Source organism: Heterocephalus glaber, unplaced genomic scaffold, assembly GCF_053883595.1.
Source record: "Heterocephalus glaber isolate CG9 unplaced genomic scaffold, H.glaber_assembly_v1.0 deba00001452, whole genome shotgun sequence".
Lineage (NCBI taxonomy): Eukaryota > Metazoa > Chordata > Mammalia > Rodentia > Bathyergidae > Heterocephalus > Heterocephalus glaber.
Genome location: NW_028258302.1, coordinates 14,718,697 through 14,740,587, shown reverse-complemented (window position 1 = coordinate 14,740,587; position 21,891 = coordinate 14,718,697). Strand labels below are relative to the sequence as shown.

General features: G+C 39.6%; 1 protein-coding gene across 2 annotated transcripts in view; it reads left to right on the top strand.

The window, feature by feature from the left end:
* The window catches only part of Fam76a (family with sequence similarity 76 member A), a 33,358-nt gene extending 11,703 nt beyond the window's left edge, over positions 1-21,655 (top strand). Inside the window, exons 5-10 of one of the 2 annotated variants that reach the window (XM_004850730.4) lie at positions 1,346-1,503; positions 5,068-5,154; positions 5,783-5,914; positions 9,601-9,736; positions 18,269-18,370; positions 19,297-21,655. In XM_004850730.4, coding sequence (XP_004850787.1) covers positions 1,346-1,503; positions 5,068-5,154; positions 5,783-5,914; positions 9,601-9,736; positions 18,269-18,370; positions 19,297-19,383 — 702 coding nt within the window. In that variant the 3' untranslated portion in view covers positions 19,384-21,655. The remainder of the gene's footprint in view (positions 1-1,345; positions 1,504-5,067; positions 5,155-5,782; positions 5,915-9,600; positions 9,737-18,268; positions 18,371-19,296) is intronic. The other variant, XM_004850731.4, reaches the window with a different exon arrangement.
* The last annotated feature ends 236 nt before the right edge of the window (positions 21,656-21,891 follow it).

The following is a 21,891-nucleotide window of genomic DNA, read 5'->3' as shown; positions in this document are numbered from 1 at the left end:
CTCTGGAGGCTTCAGCAGGAAGGTACAAGTTTGAGGCCAGTCTGGGAAATTTAGTGAGACTTTGTCTTTTAAAATAAAAAGGGGACTGGAGATGTAGCTTAGTAGTAGAGCAGTCCTGGGTTCAATCCCCAGCAGTGCAAACAAAACTGAAGTATGGAGTATACATTTTCAGTTAAGAGGGAAAAGTTTAAGAGATCTGTTGTACAGCATGGTGACTAATAACAATTGTATTAAGAATTATGAGAGTAGACTTAAGTGTTTTCATAAGAAACTATATGGGGTAATGTCTGTGTTAATTCAATTTTGCTATTTCACAATATATACATTTCAAGACATGTTGTGGATAAGTTTATACAATTTTTGTCAAATTTTTTAAAAAGTGAAGTATAGGCCAGGAATTTACCTCAAGTGGTTTCACTGCCTGCTGCGCGAGCGCAAGGACCTGAGTTCGATCCCCGGTACCAAAAAAAAAAAAGTGAAGTATAGACTTTATATTTCATTTTCTATATCTTTTCTTCTCCCTGATGAGTTTTCCTCAATGAGCAGCATAGAGATATTTGTGTCTTTTGAAATTCTTTTTTTTCTGGTACTGGGGATCGAACTCAGGACCTTGTGCTTGCAAGGCAAGCAGCAGCACCACTGAGCTAAACCCCCGGCCCAGAAATTCTTATAGGAACCTCTGTCTGTATTTGCTAAGTCGAAGAAAAACAAAACAAAACAAAATCTATGAAATTAGAGGCTGTAACCAGGCCTGGTGGTGCAGGCCTATAGTAGTTTCAGCTACTGTACTTGGAAGGTTGAGGCAGAGGGCTCACATATTCAAGCCCAGGCTGGGAAACGTAGTGAGACCTTGTTTCAAAATAAAATTTTAGCCAGATGTGGTGGCGAACACCTGTAATCTTAGCACTCAGGAGGCTGAGGCAGGAGGATTGCTATGAGTTCCAGGCCAGCCTGGACTACATAGTGAGTTCAGGGCTAGCCTGAACTACATAGTGAGATCCTGTCTCAAAAATGAATAAATAAGTAAAATTTTAGAAAAGGATCGGGATGTAGCTCAATGGGAGAGTTCTTGCCTAAGGCATGAGGCCCTGCATTCAATCACCAGTACTATCACCCCCCAAAATTAGAGATTGTTTTTATTAAGTTACCTTTATATGCCAAGCTCTGTTCTGAGTACTTTGTGTACATTATGTCACTAAAGCCTTGCAGCAGCTCTCTATGACTTGCTCATAGTCACACACCCCACAAGTGGCAGAGCTAGAGCTTAACCTGGAAGTTTTAGCTTCAGTGCCCACATTCTCAGCTACTCCAGTACATCTCCTTGTCTTTGTCTCCTGTCTTTCAGGTAGATGGGAAATTGCTGTGCTGGCTGTGCACACTTTCATACAAACGTGTCCTTCAGAAGACCAAAGAGCAAAGGAAGCACCTGAGCAGCTCTTCTCGGGCCGGCCACCAGGAGAAGGAGCAGTACAGCCGCTTAAGTGGCGGCAGCCATTATAACAGGTGACCCGGGTGCATAAGATAGGCCAGGTTGCTGGGAGGTGAGATGTGAGGCACAGATGGGCATGGATAAAGCCATCTCGTAGAAGCTTTCCTAATTTTTTTTCCTCTCCTAGCCCATAAGAAGAATTTTGATTTGTAGCACTTACTCTACTTCACATGTAGTGTTTTTAGCCTTAGAGTGGGATATCTCTTTAGGAAATTGGACACTTTACTTTCTGAGGGATACACTTTTTTTCTTTTCTTTTTGTCTGTGTGTGAGAGAGAGATATTGTGGATTGAACACAAGGCCTTCACACTGAGGTGCATCCTCAGCCAGTTTTAAATTTTGAGACAGGGTCATACTGAATTGTCCAGGCTGGGCTTGAACTGCCCCTGCCTTAGCCTCCTGGAATGCTTATGCCATCATACCCAGGATGGCTTCTTGGGATTCACCTTTCTAAATATATACTTGTTTAGGGGGGTTAATAGATGTTCTAGGTTTATCAGAGTAAGAACCAATCAAAAGATGTCCTCTCACTGATGACTTAAACTTCCTTTCAGAGTAACTACAGTATTAAGAGTTTTGGTTATGCTTTGGGTACAGTGTCATGCACCTTTAATCCCAATTACTTGTGAGGCTGAGGCAGGAAGATTGCAAATTGAAGCCCAGCCTGGGCCAGTTTAGTGAGACTTGTCTCAAAAAAGGGCTGGAGGTGTAGCTCAGTGGCAGAGCACTTGCCTAGTGTGAGTGAGGCTCTGGGTTCAGTCCCCAGTACCACAAAAAAGAAAGTTTAAAAAAAAGCTTCGGCTCTAGATTGGATCCTGGCTCTTCTGAGTTCTCTGTGGGAATCTTGGGCAAGTTTTCTCGTCTATAAAATGAGGGAAATATTAGTATTGCCTCATACAGTTGTTGTGAAGATAAATTATATAGTATATGCATAGTAATTAGTTTTATAACTAGCATATAAGGAAATATTCCATACATTGTAGTTATTTTTTGTTATTATTGCTATTATGACTTTGTTTATTCAGCAAATTATTAATGTATTCTCAGGGCCCAGTGACTCTGCTAGGAATACAGAGGAATAAAAGAGTCATGCTGCTCTCTAAGTATACAGTGGGGTAGAGAAGACAGACTGGTAATCACATTATTGCACCTGCATCTGGTAATGCAGTGAGCACCACAGTGGAAACCTGGAGATACAGGCATAAGAGCTGGGCCCAGAGGCACACACCTGTAATTCCATCTGAGCATGTGGATTGAGAGTTCCTGGCCAGCCTGGGCTACATAGTGAGTTCAAGGCCTGTCTGAACTATATAATAATAATAATAATAATAATAATAATAATAAAAATAAAAAAAATACAGCCATGAGAGGCAGTAGTAATTAACTGCCTCAGAAAGTCAGACAGGGCAGGCTTGGGGAAGAGCTGAGGTGTAGCTGGATCTCAGGATAAGTTAGAATCATCAGATAAGGATTGCTGTTCCCCCTCAGCTGCAGGAATAGCATTTGCAAAGACAATGGAGGGCCTGAGAACTCACAGAACCTGGGAAGATTTTAAGTCCTTTTACACTGCCAGAGCTTGTGGTTCGGCAGTGAGGATTGGGAGGAAAAGGTCCTGCAGACAGGGTAAGGAGTGTGAACTTGATCCTGGGCTCGTGGACAGCCATTGTAGGGAGGGATCTATTCAGGAGAGGAACCAAATCTGCATTCAGATGAATTAAACTTGACTAGTGGAGAATGCATGGGAAGAAAAAGGGACCAGGGGCTAATTAAGAAGCTTTTTTGATAAAAGACCAATAAGAGATGTTATAAGAACCTCACCTGAATGACAGTGGGACTGAAGACTGAAGAGGCAGATTTGGGAAGGTACTTTGGAAGGAAAATTAGGAGCAATTTGGATAATTTAATGTACAAATAAATGGGCAGGAGTTGCATGGGTAAAGGTAATTCCCAGGTTTTTTATTTGGATGAATATTACTAGGTCCTCAACTGAATGAAAGAGAATAAAAGAATGGGAGAAGAGAAAAGGTTTAGTTTTGAAAAGCTGAGTTTGAAGCACCAAGAATAATTATAGGAGCTAATCCTAGACTCAGAAGAGAAATTTGGACATGGACCATGGTAGTACATAAGAATCACTGGGAAGGGCCGGGGATTTAGCTCAGTGGTTTCACCGCCTGCTGTGCAAGCGCAAGGACCAGAGTTCGATCCCCGGTACCAAAAAACAAAAAAAGAGAATCACTGGGAGTAAGATTATTTAAAAATGTAGATTCCTACAACTCCGCCCCAGGATTCAATTCAGTAGGATCTGGGATAGAGTCCAGGAATCTGCATCATTTTACAAACATCCCAGACAATTTTTTTGTTTTGCTTTTTGAGACAAGGTCTTGCTGTGTAGTTTAGACTGGCCTTAAACTCACTATGTAGCCCAGGATAGCCTTGAACTTATGGTGATCCTCCTGCCTCAGCTCCCTGAGTGCTGGGGTTACAGGAGTGCACCACCATGTGCAGCCTCATCCCAGATAATTTTAGTGAAAATGATCTTGGGAGACACTGTGTTCAATACTGTGTTAAAACCATGTTTTTGGATGATACAACTCAGACTGGGGCTGAGAACAGAACTCTGGAAGCATTCAGTATTTAAGAGATGGACAAAGAACTAAGAAGTAGCTCTTACAAAAGTAGGAGGAAAGCTGGGCAGCTGTAATCCCAGCTATTTGGGAGGCTGGGACATGAGGATCATGTTTGAGGCTAGCCTAGACAACTTAGATTCTGTCTCAAAATAAAATAAAAAGGGTTGGGGATATAACACAGCAGTAGTGCATGTGCACAGCATGCACAAGGCCCTGCATTCAATTCCCAGTACCACTCCTCCCAAAAAGAAAAGCTAAAGTTTCAAGAAGGATGATTGGTGGAATCATATACTGGAGAAAGGTCAAGTAAGGAAAGATCTGGAGAGCCCTCTGGGCTTGACAACTGAACACCCATCAAAATGAAAGGTTGCATACCAGGAAGTCTTCAAGCTTTTCTTTGAAGACCAATTTTAGATAACCTTATTGGGGATAAAACTGATTTTATTGTGGGACTCAGATACCTGTAGTAGATTTGTAGTGAGGAAGACCAGGAATTCAAATATTTTGATCTGATTTCTAGTCACAGCTTTACTACTAACTAGCCGTATACCCTTGAGTAGGTCAGTTAACCTTGATGAGCTCAGTTTCTGGAAGCAAAATAGAAATAACTGTCAGACCTCGAAGATGGGAGATATATGTGAGCCAGTGAAAGGAAAAGTGCTTTTGAAAGCATAAGACAGATTATACTTGTCATTGAAGTTTTAACAGTTCTGTTCTCATGTATATTAATAAAGCATCTAATATTTATAAAAGCCAAAATGTTGGTCCTATGGAAATTACCCATGCATTATGAACCTATAAAATCAATGCTTTGGTAGATTTTCATAATTGAAAATACAAGCTCTGCACAGAAGAGCCTCTATCTTACATTGGTCCATTTGACAGATTTTAATCGTGGTGGTTTATTAATCTTTGATTTCTAATGTGTGTATCTCTTTTTGCTGTTAAAAGCCAGAAAACACTTTCTACATCTTCAATTCAGAATGAAATCCCAAAGAAAAAATCCAAGTTTGAATCAATTACAACTAATGGAGACAGGTGAGCCAGTTGGAATTTGTGTGTACATCATTTGAAATGCTTTATATTGTTCCTATAGGAATGTGTTTTCATATGTGCTTTGGAGCTAGTCTAAGCTATCATCTGTTTATCAATTGAATCTTATCTTTACATATAAGAACTTGTAACTGAAGCAGGGCATAGTGGCACATTCCTGTAATCTCAGCACTTGGGAGGCTGAGGCAGGAGGATTGCCATCAGTTCAAGGCCAGCCTGGGCTACATAGTGAGGTCAAGGACAGCCTGAACTATATAGCAAGACCCTGTCTCCAACAAAAGAACTTATAACTAACTGGATTGAATAGCAGTTGAATAGCAGTTCACTAGGTAACTCCTCTGCACTGATTCTAGGAAGTTAGAGCTGAACACTTTTCACTGTGGTCTGTGCCTGTAGCCTCCTCCAGTCAGGGCAGCAGTTGGTTTCAAGAGACAAGGCAGGGCTGAGGCAGTGTTCTGTCTGTGAGGGGGGTGATCCACACTTCCTTAGCATTCAGAAAGCCAGCCCAGTGCAAATGCTTGATCAGCAGAAAATGAGATGCATTTAAATAGTTTTCATTTTCAACCTGTCTGAATGCACATTTTTATTCCTCGCTTTCCTCTCTCCTTCTCAGCGATGCTTCCTCTTACGAGCTGCTTTGTCCTAATATCCAGAATGCCCCATCCATGTTGGTGCAATGGGCTGCTTCCCAACAGCGTCTTGGGGCCAACCATTTTCCTGTTCCTCCAGGCCCGGGCATCTTGAAGTGAGACCACCTGACACACACTGCCCTAAAATCCTTGGAATCATCCCCATTCTGAAACTACTCCATTCACAGTTCTCCCTCCCAGCCAGTGGTGGATATGAAGCAGATTCATACCAAGGCTGAATTTTTTAATTTAGCAGACTACAAAACATCTGGGAAGTTACTCTTTCCCATTGCCTTTTTCATTGACTCAATTTCAGATCCTACATAGATAGTGTCTCTTTACAACTAGTTTGATTTTAATATTCTTGGGTTAAACTTTTTGGAAATGCTTAACTTACATATTCAGATAACATGAGGTAAGCAACCATGATGACCATCTTTCCAGTCAGCTTTACTGATGTCTGAGCCATTCTAGAAAAATGTAACACTGTCTTGCTATGTCATCAGACTGGTCTTAAAATTCCTGGGTTCAGGCCAGGGATTTAGGTCAGCGGCGCCATGTCTACCTGGCAAGTGCAAGGTCCTGAGTTCAATCCCCAGTATCAGGAAAAAAAAAACCTCTTGGGTTCAAGCAATCTTCCCACTTCCTCCCAAGTAGGAATGAACTTACATTTTATTTCATTTCATTTTCATTTTACGTATACATAAAATGTGCTTTGGAGCTAGTCTAAGCTGTCAGTGAACATGTTCAGAGTGCTACACTACAGTACTGATACCTGTTCATCAATTGAATCTTGCCATTACATATAAGAAGTTGTAACTAACTAGATTTAATAACAGTTGAATAGCAGTTCACTAGGTAACTCCTTTGCACTGATACTAGGATGTCAGAACCAAACACTTTTCACTGTAGAAAAAAAATACTTATATTTTATATATCATTTGAAATACTTATGTTGTTCCTATAGGAATGATTTTTAGGATGTGCTTTGGAGCTAATTTAAGCTATTGGTGAACCTTTTCAGAGTGTTACACTGTAGTACTGATATCTAGATGATTGATTGATTGATTGATTGATTTAGAGACAGGGTCTCACTATGTAGTCCAGGCTGGCCTTGAACTCACTATGTAGCCCAGGCTGGCCTAGAACTTATGATCATCCTCCTTCAGCTTCCTGACTGCGGGGATTACAGACATGCACTACCACACTTGGCTTTATTTTTTATATTTTGTTTTGTGATGGTACTAGGAATCAAACCTAGAGAAACTACTACTGAGCTGAATCCTGTGTTTTTTAATTTTTATTTTGAGACAGTGTCTTGCTAAATTGCCAGGTAGCAACTTGGAATCCTCCTGCTTCTTCTTAAATGCTAGGATTACAGGTGTGCCCTACAATGCCCGCCCTGCTAGGAATGAACTTTTGAATGGCCTATAAAGCATGGCATTCAAGTCAGGCATGGTGGTGCACACCTGTATTCTCAGCACTTGGGAGGCTGAACCAGGGTGATGGAGAGTTCAAGGTCAGCTTGGGCTACATAGCAAGACCCTGTCTCAAAACAACAACAACAAAAAAAACAATAGAACAACAATAACAACAAAAACAATAGAAAGGCCAGACATTTAAGACAAGACCTATATATTTTAGATCCATCATTTCTGTTTGTCCTCAGTTATGATCCAGGCTGTGTTTGAATGACCTGGAAAAAGTTCGTTTATGCCCTCTAATTTAACCAAACAATCCATAAAATTTACTTTTTATTAGCTTATTTCGTTCTTGGGATATTGCCGCTCTTCTTCCTGTCCATTGCCATGGATTCACCAAGCTAGAACTCAGGCTTTCAGTTCAGACTGCTTTATTGTATTTGGCCACTAACAACAACTCTTCCTCATGTAAGATGCTGATCCTTTACATGAGCTTTTATGATACCCTCCAGAAAGGGTATTAAAGATCATTTCACCCTAAATGTCATACTGACTTATGAAAGTAATTTGGAAAAAATTTTCTGTTTGTTGCCACAAAAATTTTTATACATACAGTGTACAAGTTTCATTTGAATGTTCCTACATTCACAATATTAACATTCTATTCTTATTTGTATTTGTTTTAAATATTCATTGCTCAAGATAAATTACATGTTTTCATCCTTTTTAGTTTTTGGAGATTTTTTTTTCCTGTTTTTCATTCACTTTTCAAAAAGCATTCTGACAGTCCTTTGAGGATTTTTGATAATCCTTTTTAATGTCATATAGACCAAAAATTTCTTTTTACTGAGTACTTGTATAGCAAGTATTATTAGTCCTGTTTCTGAAATATTCATTATTTGTGGTGCACATTTGTAATTCCAGCATCCTCACACACCTATAATCCTAGCTGCCTGTGGTGCTGAGGCAGGAAGATCACAACTTTGAGCCCAGCCTAGGCAATTTTGTGATTTAGCAAGACCCTGGCTAAAAATAGAATATGGGCTGGGGCCGGGGATTTAGCTCAGTGGTTCCACTGCCTGCCTCGCAACCGCAAGGACCTAAGTGTGATCCCCGGTACTACAAAAAATAATAATAATAATAAGGGCTAGATATATAGCTCAGTGTAAAGGCCCTGAGTTCAGTCCCTAGTACCACAACAAATACATACATACATACATACATACATACATCAACCAACCTGCCAGCTGTAAAGGGAAACTATAAGTTGTTGCTCTATTGTCATTATTGTCATAGGGAATTGGGAATCAATATTCCAGTATTCTAGTCTGCTTAGGAAAAAGAGGGTTGTGTTTAAAGATTGTCCTAGAATGGTGCATGCCTGTCTGTAATCCCACCTGAGAGGCTGAGGCAGGAGAATCACAAGTTTGAGGCCAGCCTGGGCAGCTTGGACCGTGTCTCAAAAAAAAAAAAGTCTTGGAAGAAGTAAAGAGCTTCCTTTGGGAATTCTCTGGAGAAGGGCAAAATTTGACCCTCTTGGTAGTGATTCTTTAACTTAATTTGGGTCTGAGGCTTCTATGACCAGCCGTTGAAAGCTATGGATCTTAATCCAAAAAACTGTGCATTATATGGGAAGCCAAGATTGTACATATACTACAGTTTCAGAGGTTTACAGATTCTCTGTTTATGAGACTGCTAAAAGGATGTGGCATCCCCAGCTCCAGTGACTAGAAGGAATCCTTTGAAAAAGCAGGCTACAGTGTGACTCTGAGTTCAATCCCCCTTTGTTCCTTTCCTAACTAAATGTCACAGAATTCTCTATACTGGAAATGATAGTCTGCAGGTCTGTTGTAGCATAGGGGAAGTTGGTTTCTTTCCTGTTAATTTCTTCTTTTTACAAAAGGCGACTATACCGAAGGCAGAATCCAGTAGCTTCTCCAGAGCTATACCTCATCACTGGGCTCTGGAGCACATCCCTAAATACTTGAGCTTACAATTTGTAATCTATCCAGAATTCTAGGGAAGTTCTCCAACTATGGACATGATGACTATTTCACCAGTAAATCAATTTGGATCATTAGTCAACCTGAACAGTGTCCTTGGCTCTGGGAAATGTGGCATTCATTTTAGTACTGAATGGGAGAGAAGATGCTGTAGAAATGTAAGTGGGTTGTAGTTTGTGTTGGTGACCACTCAAGCTGTGTGCTTCAGCAAATGCTGTTAGTCCTGGTGGGTCTGGAGCAATGTGCTTAATGCTGGGAATTCAGATAGTTATTTTATCACTGGAGGAGCTCACAATCAAGTGGCCTGGGTTGCACACTCAGGTAGAGACATTTATCCATCCAAGTTAAGATGTTTTTCCCTTGCATTTTTCTACTCAGCTTTTCTCCAGACCTGGCTCTGGACTCACCAGGCACTGACCATTTTGTCATCATCGCCCAACTGAAGGAAGAGGTGGCTACTCTGAAGAAGATGTTGCATCAAAAGGATCAGATGATTTTAGAGAAAGAGAAGAAGGTATGTTTAGTGAAGACATGGCTTATAGAATGATGCAAGGGTTAAGGTGTGTGAAATGGGAGGTGATGACTCACTTCAGCTGATACTTGTTGGCCACTGATGCCTGGAGAGAGATTCCACAGCAAGGTTGGGATACCTTGGGGCAAGGCTCGATGTTGCCACCATGACTCACAGATGGCATTACCTTGGTCAGTCTGCTCAGCCACATAAGTTCAGAAAGTTGATTTTTCTTAGCACTTAGAGGGAGCTTCCCCTTCTCAGAGAGGACACTGGCTAGCCAAACCACAGAGACAATGTATAAAATTACAGCGTTCATATCCTAATTCACAATGGAGTATATAACAACATACTATTGTCAGAGTGACCTACCTTGGGAGAGTGTATGTAATCAGAGGGTGTTGAGTGAACATGGAGTTGGGATAAGAGATAGTATTTATGTAATTGGAATGTTTAATGCTCTCAGGCTCAAAGAACTCGATGTCTCTATCTCTATTATGGGGTGGCTGTGTCCATGGGACAGTAATACTCAAAGTCTGTAGGCCAGGTCTCCTTCCTCCCTGGACAGTGTCCAACTGGACCCTCTTCCATGATTCTTATGCTACTGCTTCATCACTGGCAGCTCCCTTACTAAGGGACCCACTTCAAACACATTAATAATTCAATATCTTCATTATTAACATTCTATCTTCACATTAAGATATTACTTTTTTTTGTTGTTTAAACAGGGTCTATGTAATTTAGATTGGCCTTGAATTTACTACTGTATATTGCCCAGGCTGGCCTTGAATTTGTGGCAGTCTTCCTGCCTCAGTCTCCCAAGTGCTGGGATTATAGGCGGGTGCCACCATGCTTGGCTTAGCCTTTTCTATTTTTCATTTTGAGAACAGGGTCTTGTTAAATTGCCCAGGCTAGACTCATACTTGGAATTCTCCTGCCTCATCCTCCCAGGCATGTGCTGGGTTACAGGCATGTGCTGCTGTACCCAGCTATGTTATTTTTCTATTATTATATTCATATCTTCATGGTAAGATCAGTCTTATTTTGGTCTTTAGAGTTATCCTTTCTCTTGAAGGGAGCTTTTTATGTCCTTGTTCTAATTCATGTTTATTATTACCTTATTTTCAGTTTCTTAGAGATTATCTCATTTTTGCATTAATGCAGTAATAGCTAGCTTTTACTGGATGCTTACTTTGTCTCCATTCTAAGTACAGCATCTTAGGATATGTGTTACCTCATTCTTTTGTTTTAATTTTTATTTCTTATTCGTACATTTTAGATATACATATTGATACCAGTCATCATAGAAAATTTCTGCCTGTACATGATATATCTTGCTATTTTTTCCCATTTCCCTTCCCTCCCTTCAACTCTTCTACCCCTCCTTATTTATAAAAGCTTTGTTTCCATTTATTTCCTTTTATTCTCTTTTTTTTTTTTCTTGTTCCTTCCTTTCCTTCTCCTTCCTTTGTGCCCTTTCCCATTTGAACATTTTCTTCCTGGTTCCTCCTATCTGCTATACATTTTGGTCCTCATTTACACTTTTGGTTTCTCACACCAGAGAAACAATGTGGTATTTAAACAATGTGTGCCCAGTTTATTTCACATAAGAGTATGGACTCAAGGGCCGAGGATTTAGCTCAGTGGTTTTGCCACCTGCTGTGCAAGCGCAAGGACCAGAGTTCTATCCCCAGTACCAAAAAAAAAAAAAAAAAAAAGTATGGACTCAAGATGCATCCATTTAGCTAAAAATGTCTCAACCTTATCCTTCTTTGTAGAAGAGTAGTATTCCATTGTATAAAAAAAGTCTTTATCCATTCATTGGTTGGTGAGCATTTGGACTGTTTCCAAGATTTAGCTATTACAAATTGTGCTGCTATAAACATGAATGTGCATATATCACTGTGGTAGGATGCTTTTAATTCTTTTGGGAAGATACCAAGAAGGGGAATAGCTGGGTTGAATGGAACTGCTAGTTTTAGCTTTTTGAGAAATCACACTGATTTCCTCAGTGGTTACACCCGTCTACAGTACCACCAACAGTGGAAAAGGGTTCCTTTTTCCCCACAGACCCTCCAGCATTTGTTATTGGTTGATTTCTTGATAACATCCATTCTTTCTGGAGTGAAATGGAATCTCAGGTTTGTTTTAATTTGCACCTCTCTAATGACCAGTGATATTGAACATTTTTTCATATATTTATTTGGTGTTTCTACTTCTTCATCTGAGAAATGTCTGTTCATTTCAGATGCCCATTTTTGGATTGGGTCTTTAAATTATGGGAGTCTGATTTTTTTGAGTTCTAGATGTTAGTCCTTTGTTGGAGGATCAGCTGGCAAAACATTTCTTCGCGCTCTGTGGGTTGTCTCTTCACTCTGTTGGTAGTTTTTGCTGCATAAAAGCTTTTTAATAAGATGAGATGCCAACTGTTGATTCTTTGTAATATTTCCTGTGTGATGGGGTTCTGTTCATAAAGTCTTTGTCTACACCTGTGTCCTCAAGAGTTCTACCTATTCTGTCTTCCAACAGATACAGTGTTTCTGTTTTAATATTTAGATCTTTGATCTATTTTGATTTTAGTTTAATGCATGGTGAGAGATATGGGTCTAGTTTTAATCTTAGGTGTGTGGAAAGCCAGTGTTTCCAGCACCATTTATTAAAGAGGCTGTCTTTCTTCCAGTGAAGGTGTTTGGCCCGTTTGTCAAAGATAAGGTGGCTGAGTGTGTTTGGAGTTGTTTCTGCATCTTCTAATCTGTTCCACTGATCCTTAGGTCTGTTTTTTTTTTTTTGCCAGTACCATGCTGTTTTTATCACAGTAGCTTTGTAGTATAATTTCAAGCCAGGGATTGTGATGCTCCCTGCCTTGCCTTTGTTGCCCAGAATTGCTTTTGCTATTCTAGGACTCTCCTGGTTCCAAATGAATTTTAGGATTGTTTTTTCTAATTCTGTGAAGTATGCTATTAGTATTTTGATCAGGATTGCACTAAATCTGTATAACAATTTTGGAAGAATAGTCATTTTTACTATATTGGACTTTCTACCCAAGAATAAGGGATATCTTTTCATTTTCTAGTATCCTTTTCAATCTCTTTTTTCAGAGTACTATAGTTTTCAATGTAAAGGTCTTTTACTTCCTTTGTTAGACTGATTCCTAAATATTTCTTTTTTTTTTTTTGGATGCTATTGTGAAAGGTGTTGTTTCCCTAATTTCTGTCTCAGTAAGCTTGTTATTTGTGTACAGGAATGCTATTAGTTTTTAAGTGTTGACCTTGTATCCAGCTATGCTACTGAATTTGGTTATTAAATCTAAAAATCTTTCGGTGGAGTTTTTGGGGTCTTCCGTGTAGAATATCATGTCATCTGCAAATAATGATAATTTAACTTCTTTCTTTCCTATCCTTATTCCTTTTATCTCTTTCTCTTGTCTAATTCTTCTGGCTAATGTTTCCAGAGCTATATTGATTAAGAGTGGTGACAGTGGACATCGTTGCCTTGTCCTTGATTTTAGAGTGAAAGTCTTCAGTTTGTCCATTTGGTATAATGTTAACTATTGGTTTGTCATAGATGGCTTTTATCAGATTGAAATAAAGACCATCTATTCTAATTTTTATCATGAATGAGTGTTGGGCTTTGTCAGATGCTTTTTCTGCATCTATTGCGATGATCATATGGTTTTTGTCCTTGGCTCTGTTAATACAGTGTATTACATTTATTGATTTGCATATGTTGAACCATCCCTGCATCCCTGGGATGAATCCTACTTGGTCATGGTGTATAATCTTCTTGGTGATTTGCTGCATTCTGTTTGCCAGTATTTTATTGAAGATTTTTTGCATCAATGTTCATTATGGAAATTAGCATATATATTTATGATTGATAGGTGTTCCTCTTGGATTACTCCCTTTGCAAGGATGTAGTGACCTTCTTTGTCTCTCTCTCCCTCTCTCTCTCTCTCTTTTTTTTTTCCTGTACCAGGGATTGAACTCAGGACTTTGGCCTTGTGAGGCAGGTGCAGCACCACTGAGCTAAATCCCCAGCCCCTTCTTTGTCTCTCTTAGTCAGTCTTGGCTTGAAATTCACTTTGTCTGTAAATAGAAGAGCTACCCCTGCTTTTTGGGGGGTTCTTGTCACATGGAGCATTGCTTTTCATCCTTTGACTTTCAGTCTGTGAATTTCTGTTTCAATTAAATGTGTTTCTCGTATGCAGCATATTTTTGGCCCTTGCTTCTTGATCCACTCTGCCAGTCTGTTTCTTTTAATTGGTGAATGGAGAGCATTTACATTGTTGGTTACAACTGATATGTACTGACTTATCCTTATCATGTTATTTTCTTTTTTTTTTGTGGTCCTGGGGATCGAACTCAGGTCCTTGTGCTTGTGAGGCAGGCCGCAATGCCACTGAGCTAAATCCCTGGCCCAGAGGTTAATTTTGTTTGTTTGTGTTTTTTGTTTTTGGTTTTGGTTTTGGCTTTTTGGTACTGGAGATCGAACTCAGGACCTTGTGCTTGTGAGGCATGTGCAGGTGCCACTGAGCTAAATCCCCAGCCTCTCATATTATTTTCTTCTTGTTGGTTCCTTTTTTCCCCCTCTGTTTAATTATATGCCTTGCCTGGATTCATTCTGTTGGAGTTCTTGGAATTGTAATCCTGGTTATCTCTTTCTAGAATGTCCTTCAGAGCTTTTTGGAGTGCTGGTTTGTTGGTCATGAATTTCTTCAGGTGTTCTTTGTCATGGAAGTATCTTATTTCTTCATCAATTTTAAAAGTTCATAAATTTTGCAATCTAGGCTTGAGGTGTTTTCTTTTAGGACTTGAAATACTTCACTCCAAGCTCTCCTTGATTTCAGGGTTTGTGTTGAGAAGTCTGACGTGATTCTGATGGGCTTTCCTTTAGAGGTGATTTGTTTCTTTTCTCTCAACAGCTTTTTTTTTTTTTTTTTTTGCATTGTGGGTAATTGGAATTCTGTATGCCTCACTTACCTGCTTGTCAAATTTTTTTTTCCATGCTTGGGAAGTTTTCTGCATTATTTCTGTGAACAGGTTTGTTTTTTTTTATGTCACTTGCACTATCTCCTGCTTTTTCATTGACTCTGATCAGTCTTATGTTGTTATTCTTTGCATCATCTAGCAGCTGTTGGATTGATTTCTTTTATATTTTTGGTACTGGGGATCGAACTTGGGTCCTTGCACTTGCACAGCAGGCGGCGAAACCACTGAGCTAAATCCCCGGCCCATGTTGGATGGATTTCTCATGGTCCCCTGTTTTTGTTTTTGGTACCAGGGATCAAACTCAGGACCTTGCGCTTTCGAGGCAGGCACGGTGCCACTGAGCTGAATCCCTGGCCTTGTTATTTTTAAGAAAACTTCGGGCTGGGGATTTAGCTCAGTGGTTCTGTCACCTGCCTCACAAGAGCAAGGTCCCAAGTTCAATCCCCGGTATGAAAAAAAAAAAAGAAAACTTTCTTTTCAGGATAAGTAACTGCAATCCTGTCTTCTATATCTGATATTCTGTCCTGTTGGCTCATTCTGCTGTGTATACTTTCAATGGACCTTTTTTATCTCCTGGATATCTGTTTAAATCTGTTTCATGGATTCCATTTCTTTCCTATGCTGAGCATTTATAGTTTCCATTATTTTCTCTGAGCTCTCCTGTTTTATTATCTATATATGCTCTAGAGTCACTATCCATGTCTTTCATTATGGTCACCATCTCTAGTTATCTGAGAAACTACTCCTGATTTGATTTTTTCTAGAGCCTCATTCATCTGTTTTGTTATTTCCGCTGTTAACCACTTCAGAGAGTTCATGTGGGTGGCTTTTGAATTGTTCCACCTCATTGCCCTCTGGGTTTGCCTTTGGTGAGCTGGAAGTCTGAGGTTGCATCTTGTTTAAGTGTCTTCTTATATTCTCTTTTTTTTTAGTTCCTAGATTGGTGCTTGTAATTGCTCATGGTAGGTAGCTTTATTGGTAGTATTGAGAACCCTTAGGTTGAGGAGGAGAATGAGATAAAATAAAGTAAAATTGATTTTTTAAAAATCCTACCTCTTCAATTATTGAGAATGAGCAGTTACTGCCTATTTGGCCCAGCCCCTAATTTTTGTCACTGGCATATAGTGTTGTTTGGGACTGTTAGGCAATCTCAGTCTCGCCTCCTCTTCCTTCTGCACTGAGGTCTGTCTTCCCTGTCCCTGTGGGCTTCAATTCTCACTTCAATCCTTGCTGGGTCCAGAGGACCCACTTCCCTCCTTCTCTTCACATTGCTATATTCCAGCATCTCAACACCAAATTTTGGAGAAACTGTTTCTCTGCTATTCACCACTCCACCATCTTCCTGGAAGTCTCAACTTTTTATTATTATAACAACCATTTTGTTTGTTTTTTTGTTGGTTTTGGTTTTGGTTTTTTAAGACAGGGTCTCACTATGTATTTCAGGCTGGCCTTGAACTTACTGTGTAGCCCAGGGTGGCCTTGAACTTGCGTGATTCTCCTGCCTCAGCCTCCTGAGTGTGGGGATTATAGGCATGTGCCACCACGCCCAGCTTATAACAACCTTTTGAGTAAGAATTATTGCCATCATTTCATAGATGAGGAATGCCTCCAGTAGTTTCCCTTCTTAGGCCTCAATCCCTTCCCCATCTCTATTTTTTTTCCCTAAGATCATATATTGTCTTGTGCCAAATTCAGAATGCTATGACTGGTTCTAAATGGCTAACAAAAACATTTATATTGTTAGATTCTTTTATTTTTCTCCTTTCTTTCTTTCTTTCTTTTTTTTTTTTTTGAGACAGGTTCTCTATATCATCTAAGCTGACATTGAATTCCTGGGCTCAAGCAGTCTTCCTGCCTCAGCCTCCCAAGTGCTGGAACTATAAGCATATGCCTCTGTATCCACTTTATATTAAATAAATTCATGTATTCTTCTCACTTAATTTCCATCTCATTTTGCAGATGAGCAAATATACCTAAAGAGGTTGAATAGTGTGTCCAAATTGCTCAGCTAATGAATGACAGAACAAGGGAATGAACACAAGTCTTTCTAAGACTGCTGCTTTTCATTCTGCCAGTAAGGTGGAGCATCACAGGAAGATACCCATATCCTTTCTGCTTTGCTTGGGACTAGCAGATGAAAGTGGACCCAAGTATACTTTATGTGCCCAGATCAAAATGGCACATAAAAAGATGTTTGCAAAATAGAGATAAAATCAAAACCTGCTCCTAGTGCTTTGCAAAACTAGGGTTTGGAAAGTTGCAAAAACAAGTAATAAGATTGTGTCCCGTAACTTTCAAGACTAAGGTCACACCTCATGGCTGGGGTAACAGACTTTTCCTGCATCATGGCTGCCTGTCTGGCCTCACTTTCTGCCCTGTCGATCCTCAATCATCTCTGCTTGTGGCCATACCATTCCCTTTGCTTGTGTCCCCTTTCTCCTCACCTTATGTGCCTGTTGCTACTGTACCTCAGAACTCAGCTCACACATCACCTCTCTGGTTTAATGTCCCCTGTGATCCTTGAATAGCATAGTCAGTAGAAGTGAGTCTAGAGTTTGACATTCAGCTGTCACTTGCTCACACAGTGGATGTTCTTGCCCAGGTTACTTAATTCTTTCTAAGCCTTAGTTTTCCCATCTATAAAATTGCAACACTGCCCCTACAAGGTTATCATAAAGATTTAATGAAGCTGGGTGTGGTGGCACCCATGGATAACCCCAGAGGCTGAGGCAGGAAGATCATGAGTTTGAGGCCAGACTGGACAACACAGCAAGACCTCGTTTCAAAAAAACCAAAAAAAGGAGGCAGGCCTGGTGGTGCACACCTATAATCCCAGCACTCAGGTTGCTGAGGCAAGAGGATCTCTGTATGTTCAAGGATACCCTGAAACACATAACAAAACAGTGTCACAAAAAAAGAAAAAAACAAATGAAGTAATAAAATCAGGTTTTCTGGAACATGGTAAAAGTTCAGTAATTGGCTGCATCTTTTACTCTCATGGCTTTTCTCAAACCATTAGTTATATATTATTTTATTTGGAGAAATTGTTATATATTAAATATCTAAAATCTTAAAAACTTGCTAGTGGTTATGTATCAGAAATGTTAATTCAGTGCTGGACAGAATGGTGCATTCCTGTAATCCCAGCTACTCTGGAGGGTGAGGTAGGAGAATCACTATGAGTTTGAGGCCAGCCTGGACTACATAGTGAGTTCAAGGCCATCCTGGACTGTATAGGGAGACCCTGTCTCAAAAAACCAAAGGAAAAGATAAAAATAAAAAAATAAATTAAAAAAGAAAACAAAGAAAAGAAAACAGTGAGACACTTATCTCCTAAAAGAAAAAAAAAAAGGAAGAAAAAAAAGAAAAGGAAATATTAGTTTAGGTAAGCTTTAGAAAAAAATAGAATATTCCCTGTCTTGATATAGGTGTAGCTACAGGAGAGCCCTGGTGAGTTCATGAATTTGGGAGACTGTTTAGTTCTCTGATACCAAAACATTTTTCACTGTGCAATAATTTCTTCTGGTCACTGCCTTTTTTCCTTTAGATTACAGAGCTGAAGGCTGATTTTCAGTACCAGGAATCTCAGATGAGGGCCAAGATGAACCAGATGGAGAAAACCCACAAAGAAGTCACAGAACAATTGCAGGTGACTCTGCTTACTCTGTGTGGTGATCTGGGGTAGTTGCCTGACTGTATTTTAAGTATTCTTCTGAAAAAAAAAAAAATTTCAAAATATTGACAAATTCCTTTTTTGGATATATTTTATTGTTTTACTCTTGAATGTGTTCTGATCTTTTCCTCTCAGAAATAGTAGAATTAGGGCTGGGGATTTACCTCAGTGGTTATGCTCCCTACCTTGCTAGCGCAAGGACCTGAGTTCAATCCCTGGTACCAAAAGAAAAAAAAAAATAGTAGAATTAATAAATGTGTTTTTTGAGTTTTTTAATGTACCAGATAGGATTTTAGGTGTCTGAGTTACAGTTTCTGTTCTTCCAGTTCATTAAGGCCCTCCTTGGTTTGTTTGAACTGAATAAAGCACCTTTTTAAAACAGTGGGCCTATCACTTCTCAGCCTTCTGGCTAAGATCAAGTGTAAGCAGTGGGCCTGCCAGGCGTGGTGCACGCCTGTAATCTGGCACATGGGAGGCTGAGGCAGGAGGATCACTGAGAGTTTGAGGCAAGCCTAGGCTACAAAGTGAGTTCAAGGCCAGCCTGACCTACGTAGTGAAACCCTGTCCAAATAAATAATAAATACATTTTTTAAAACACAACAATGAGGGCTGGGGATTTAGCTCAGTGGTTCCAGCGCCTGCTTTGCAAGCGCAAGGTCCCAAGTTTGATCCCTGGTACAGAAAAAAAAAACAAAACCCAACAGTGGATCTAAAGAGATTGAGATTCCCCCATTAGCCTCTGAAGTGTCAAACTCTGGAGCTTTCTGTTATTTTTGAGCTCTGAAATTAGTTTTGTTCATCACTGCTTGATCCTCTACGTTGTCTGATTTCACATCTGCATGGAATATTTATCCTATTATTTATTAATATTATCCATTAAACTTAATTTAATTTTTTTTAAGGCCAAAAACCGAGAGCTCCTGAAGCAGGCAGCTGCCTTGTCCAAGAGCAAGAAGTCTGAGAAGTCAGGAGCTATAACCTCTCCATGACAGACCACAGGCTGCTCCCCAGCAACAGCAAATGGAGTCACCTTGGGTTAGGGTCGGAGACCTGGCTGTTCTCTGGGAACTGCAGGCTTTCTTACAAAATCTCTATTTTATTATAGTTACCCTTTTTGTGGTGGGCTGAATGGAAACACCTGGTTTATGCTGTGTTAGGACTGCATGCTTGAGTGTTTGGGTTTCAGGCTTGCCTCTTCTTTCTCTCATCTGCTCCTTCTACTCTTCTTCCTCCTCTCTACCTCCTGCCTCTCCTGTCTTCCTTTCTCTCTTTTTCTTCCCCCCCCCCCCCGCCTCCTTCTTTGTCTCTGTTTTGGTACTACTCTTTGTCTTTTTTGTGGTGATCACTGCTCAGTGTTATGTGCAGAATGATTTTTTTCTGTCCATCAGTGCATCCTGCCATACCCGTGAGCAAACAGTTTGGCATTAATTATCTATCACTGCCACCTCTGAACTTTGGAAAACTGCCACTTTAAGACTGGTACAATGAGAGAGGTTTCCTCTCTCCAATAAACCTTTTGCTTCAGGGTATACTCTTGGGTTTTTTTCCAGGTATATTATGTATGAACTTTGTACTATGTATAGCCAGAGTTTTATTTATTTTTTAAAAAAAGAAACTTTTTCTTGACAAAGGAACAGTGGTAGCCTAGATAGTTCTTGTAAAAGTGATGCCTCTTTGCGGGGGAGGGACAGTCCTATTCTCTAGCTTTTAGTAAAAGAATCAGATCTTTTGTTTCTTACTTTAGAGTCTTTAAAACTGATTGCTAAGCTGAATTTAATGCAGAAGTGTGGAGTTAAGTGCCTTTTGGAGGATTTCTTAGAAGAGCATTTAAGGAGATACTTAAAGGTGGTTGCAAAGATTTGAACAGTCTGTCTTTTTAAGTAAGGGCAGAAAGAATGGTTGTCCAGGTTGTACTGGACACTTCCCTCCCCCACCCCTTTCCTTATTCTTTTACATGATTGATTTTAAAGTCTCACACTGCCACTTCCTTTTGTTTTTTAATACCCTTTACCTTCTTATCAGTTGTCATACTGAGCTATTGTCAGAAAACTCTTTTTACATGAGCAGATTCAAAATGGGGTCTTGGACAGGGGGCATAGCTCAGTGTAAAGGCACTGAGTTCAATCCTCAGTAATGAAAAAAAAAACAAGATGGGGTCTTTGAACTATAGAGCATTTCTGGGGTCAGTACAAGCTACTGAAGAATAGGCTGTGGGTCTTACTGGGAGAAACGATGTCACGGTACCTTCTTCCCACTCCTCTGCACCCACCCCAGCCTGTACACTTCCTGTACAGTGGAAATGTATTGGAAACAGGTGCTTCTTAGAGGCCAGGTGGCTTTGACCAGAGTCGGGAGTGCTGTGTTTCTCTTCACCCAATAGGCATGTGGATTTACTTTTCCAGGAAAGGGGATACATTTGCATTGTTAGCCATACTCTCAGGTCCTTAATGTGATATTTCTGAAAGAAATTAGGGATGTGTAGTATGTGCCATGAAACAGGACAGAACTAACTACCCTAGAGTCATTAATGCAAAGGGGCATTAAAGGTAATCATGAGGGCAGATGACATTTGCACCTCAGTCTACCAAAACTGTAGCAGTAAATTTAACTTGTTAAAACCAAATGTTCCATAATTTAAAATAGCATTTGCGTTAAATGGAGCCATGCACATAATTGGACAAAGATACAAAATGGATGGCTTCCTTCTGATACAATGGACCATGTTATTTATATATCACCTAGTAGGGGATGTAATTTTTTCCTTCTAAGCAAGGGAAACTACAGTGCTAAATAGTTCTGTAACTTTTTGAATGAGAAACTTTTAGGTAGAGATAAAACCGTCAGATAATATTTTTCAGATGCATTTGCATTGGGAAAAGATTGTGAAAAAAATGACAGTCATGATTTTTTTTAAATTTCAAAGACTGAGAAATTCTGTTATGTGAAGTATGACAATATAAAAAACACATTTAGTTTTATACTAAATCTCTTTTTAATGGCTTGGCATTTAATATAAAGCAAATCCACACATTTTCTAACTTTCCATAAGTTCTTAAAAGGGAAAGAAGAAAACTCAGTCTTAAAATTTGGTTTTTAAAAATCATGATACTGTTTACCATAAAATTGAGTAGCTAACTTTTGGTAACACCTTTTGTTTCTTTGTATGTTTATAATAATGGACATTTTAAAACACAGGAATGTTTTGGTTTGTACAGACTTTGACAAATGTGTGTTAATAAAAATTCATATTGACAAGTAAAATTTTTGGTTTTTGTTTTCCTTACCTCCCTTCATCCCTTCTTTCCTTGGAATTTTAGAATTGAACCCATGCCCTTTCCACTGAGCTACATCCCAGCCCTTTTTAAAAAAATTTTGAGAGAGGGTCTCACTAAGTTGCCTAGGCTAGGCTTGAACTTGCAATTCTCCTGCTTCAGCCTCCAGCATGCTGAGATTACAGATGTGTGACAATCCCCCCACCCCCACCCTCTTCCTGCTTC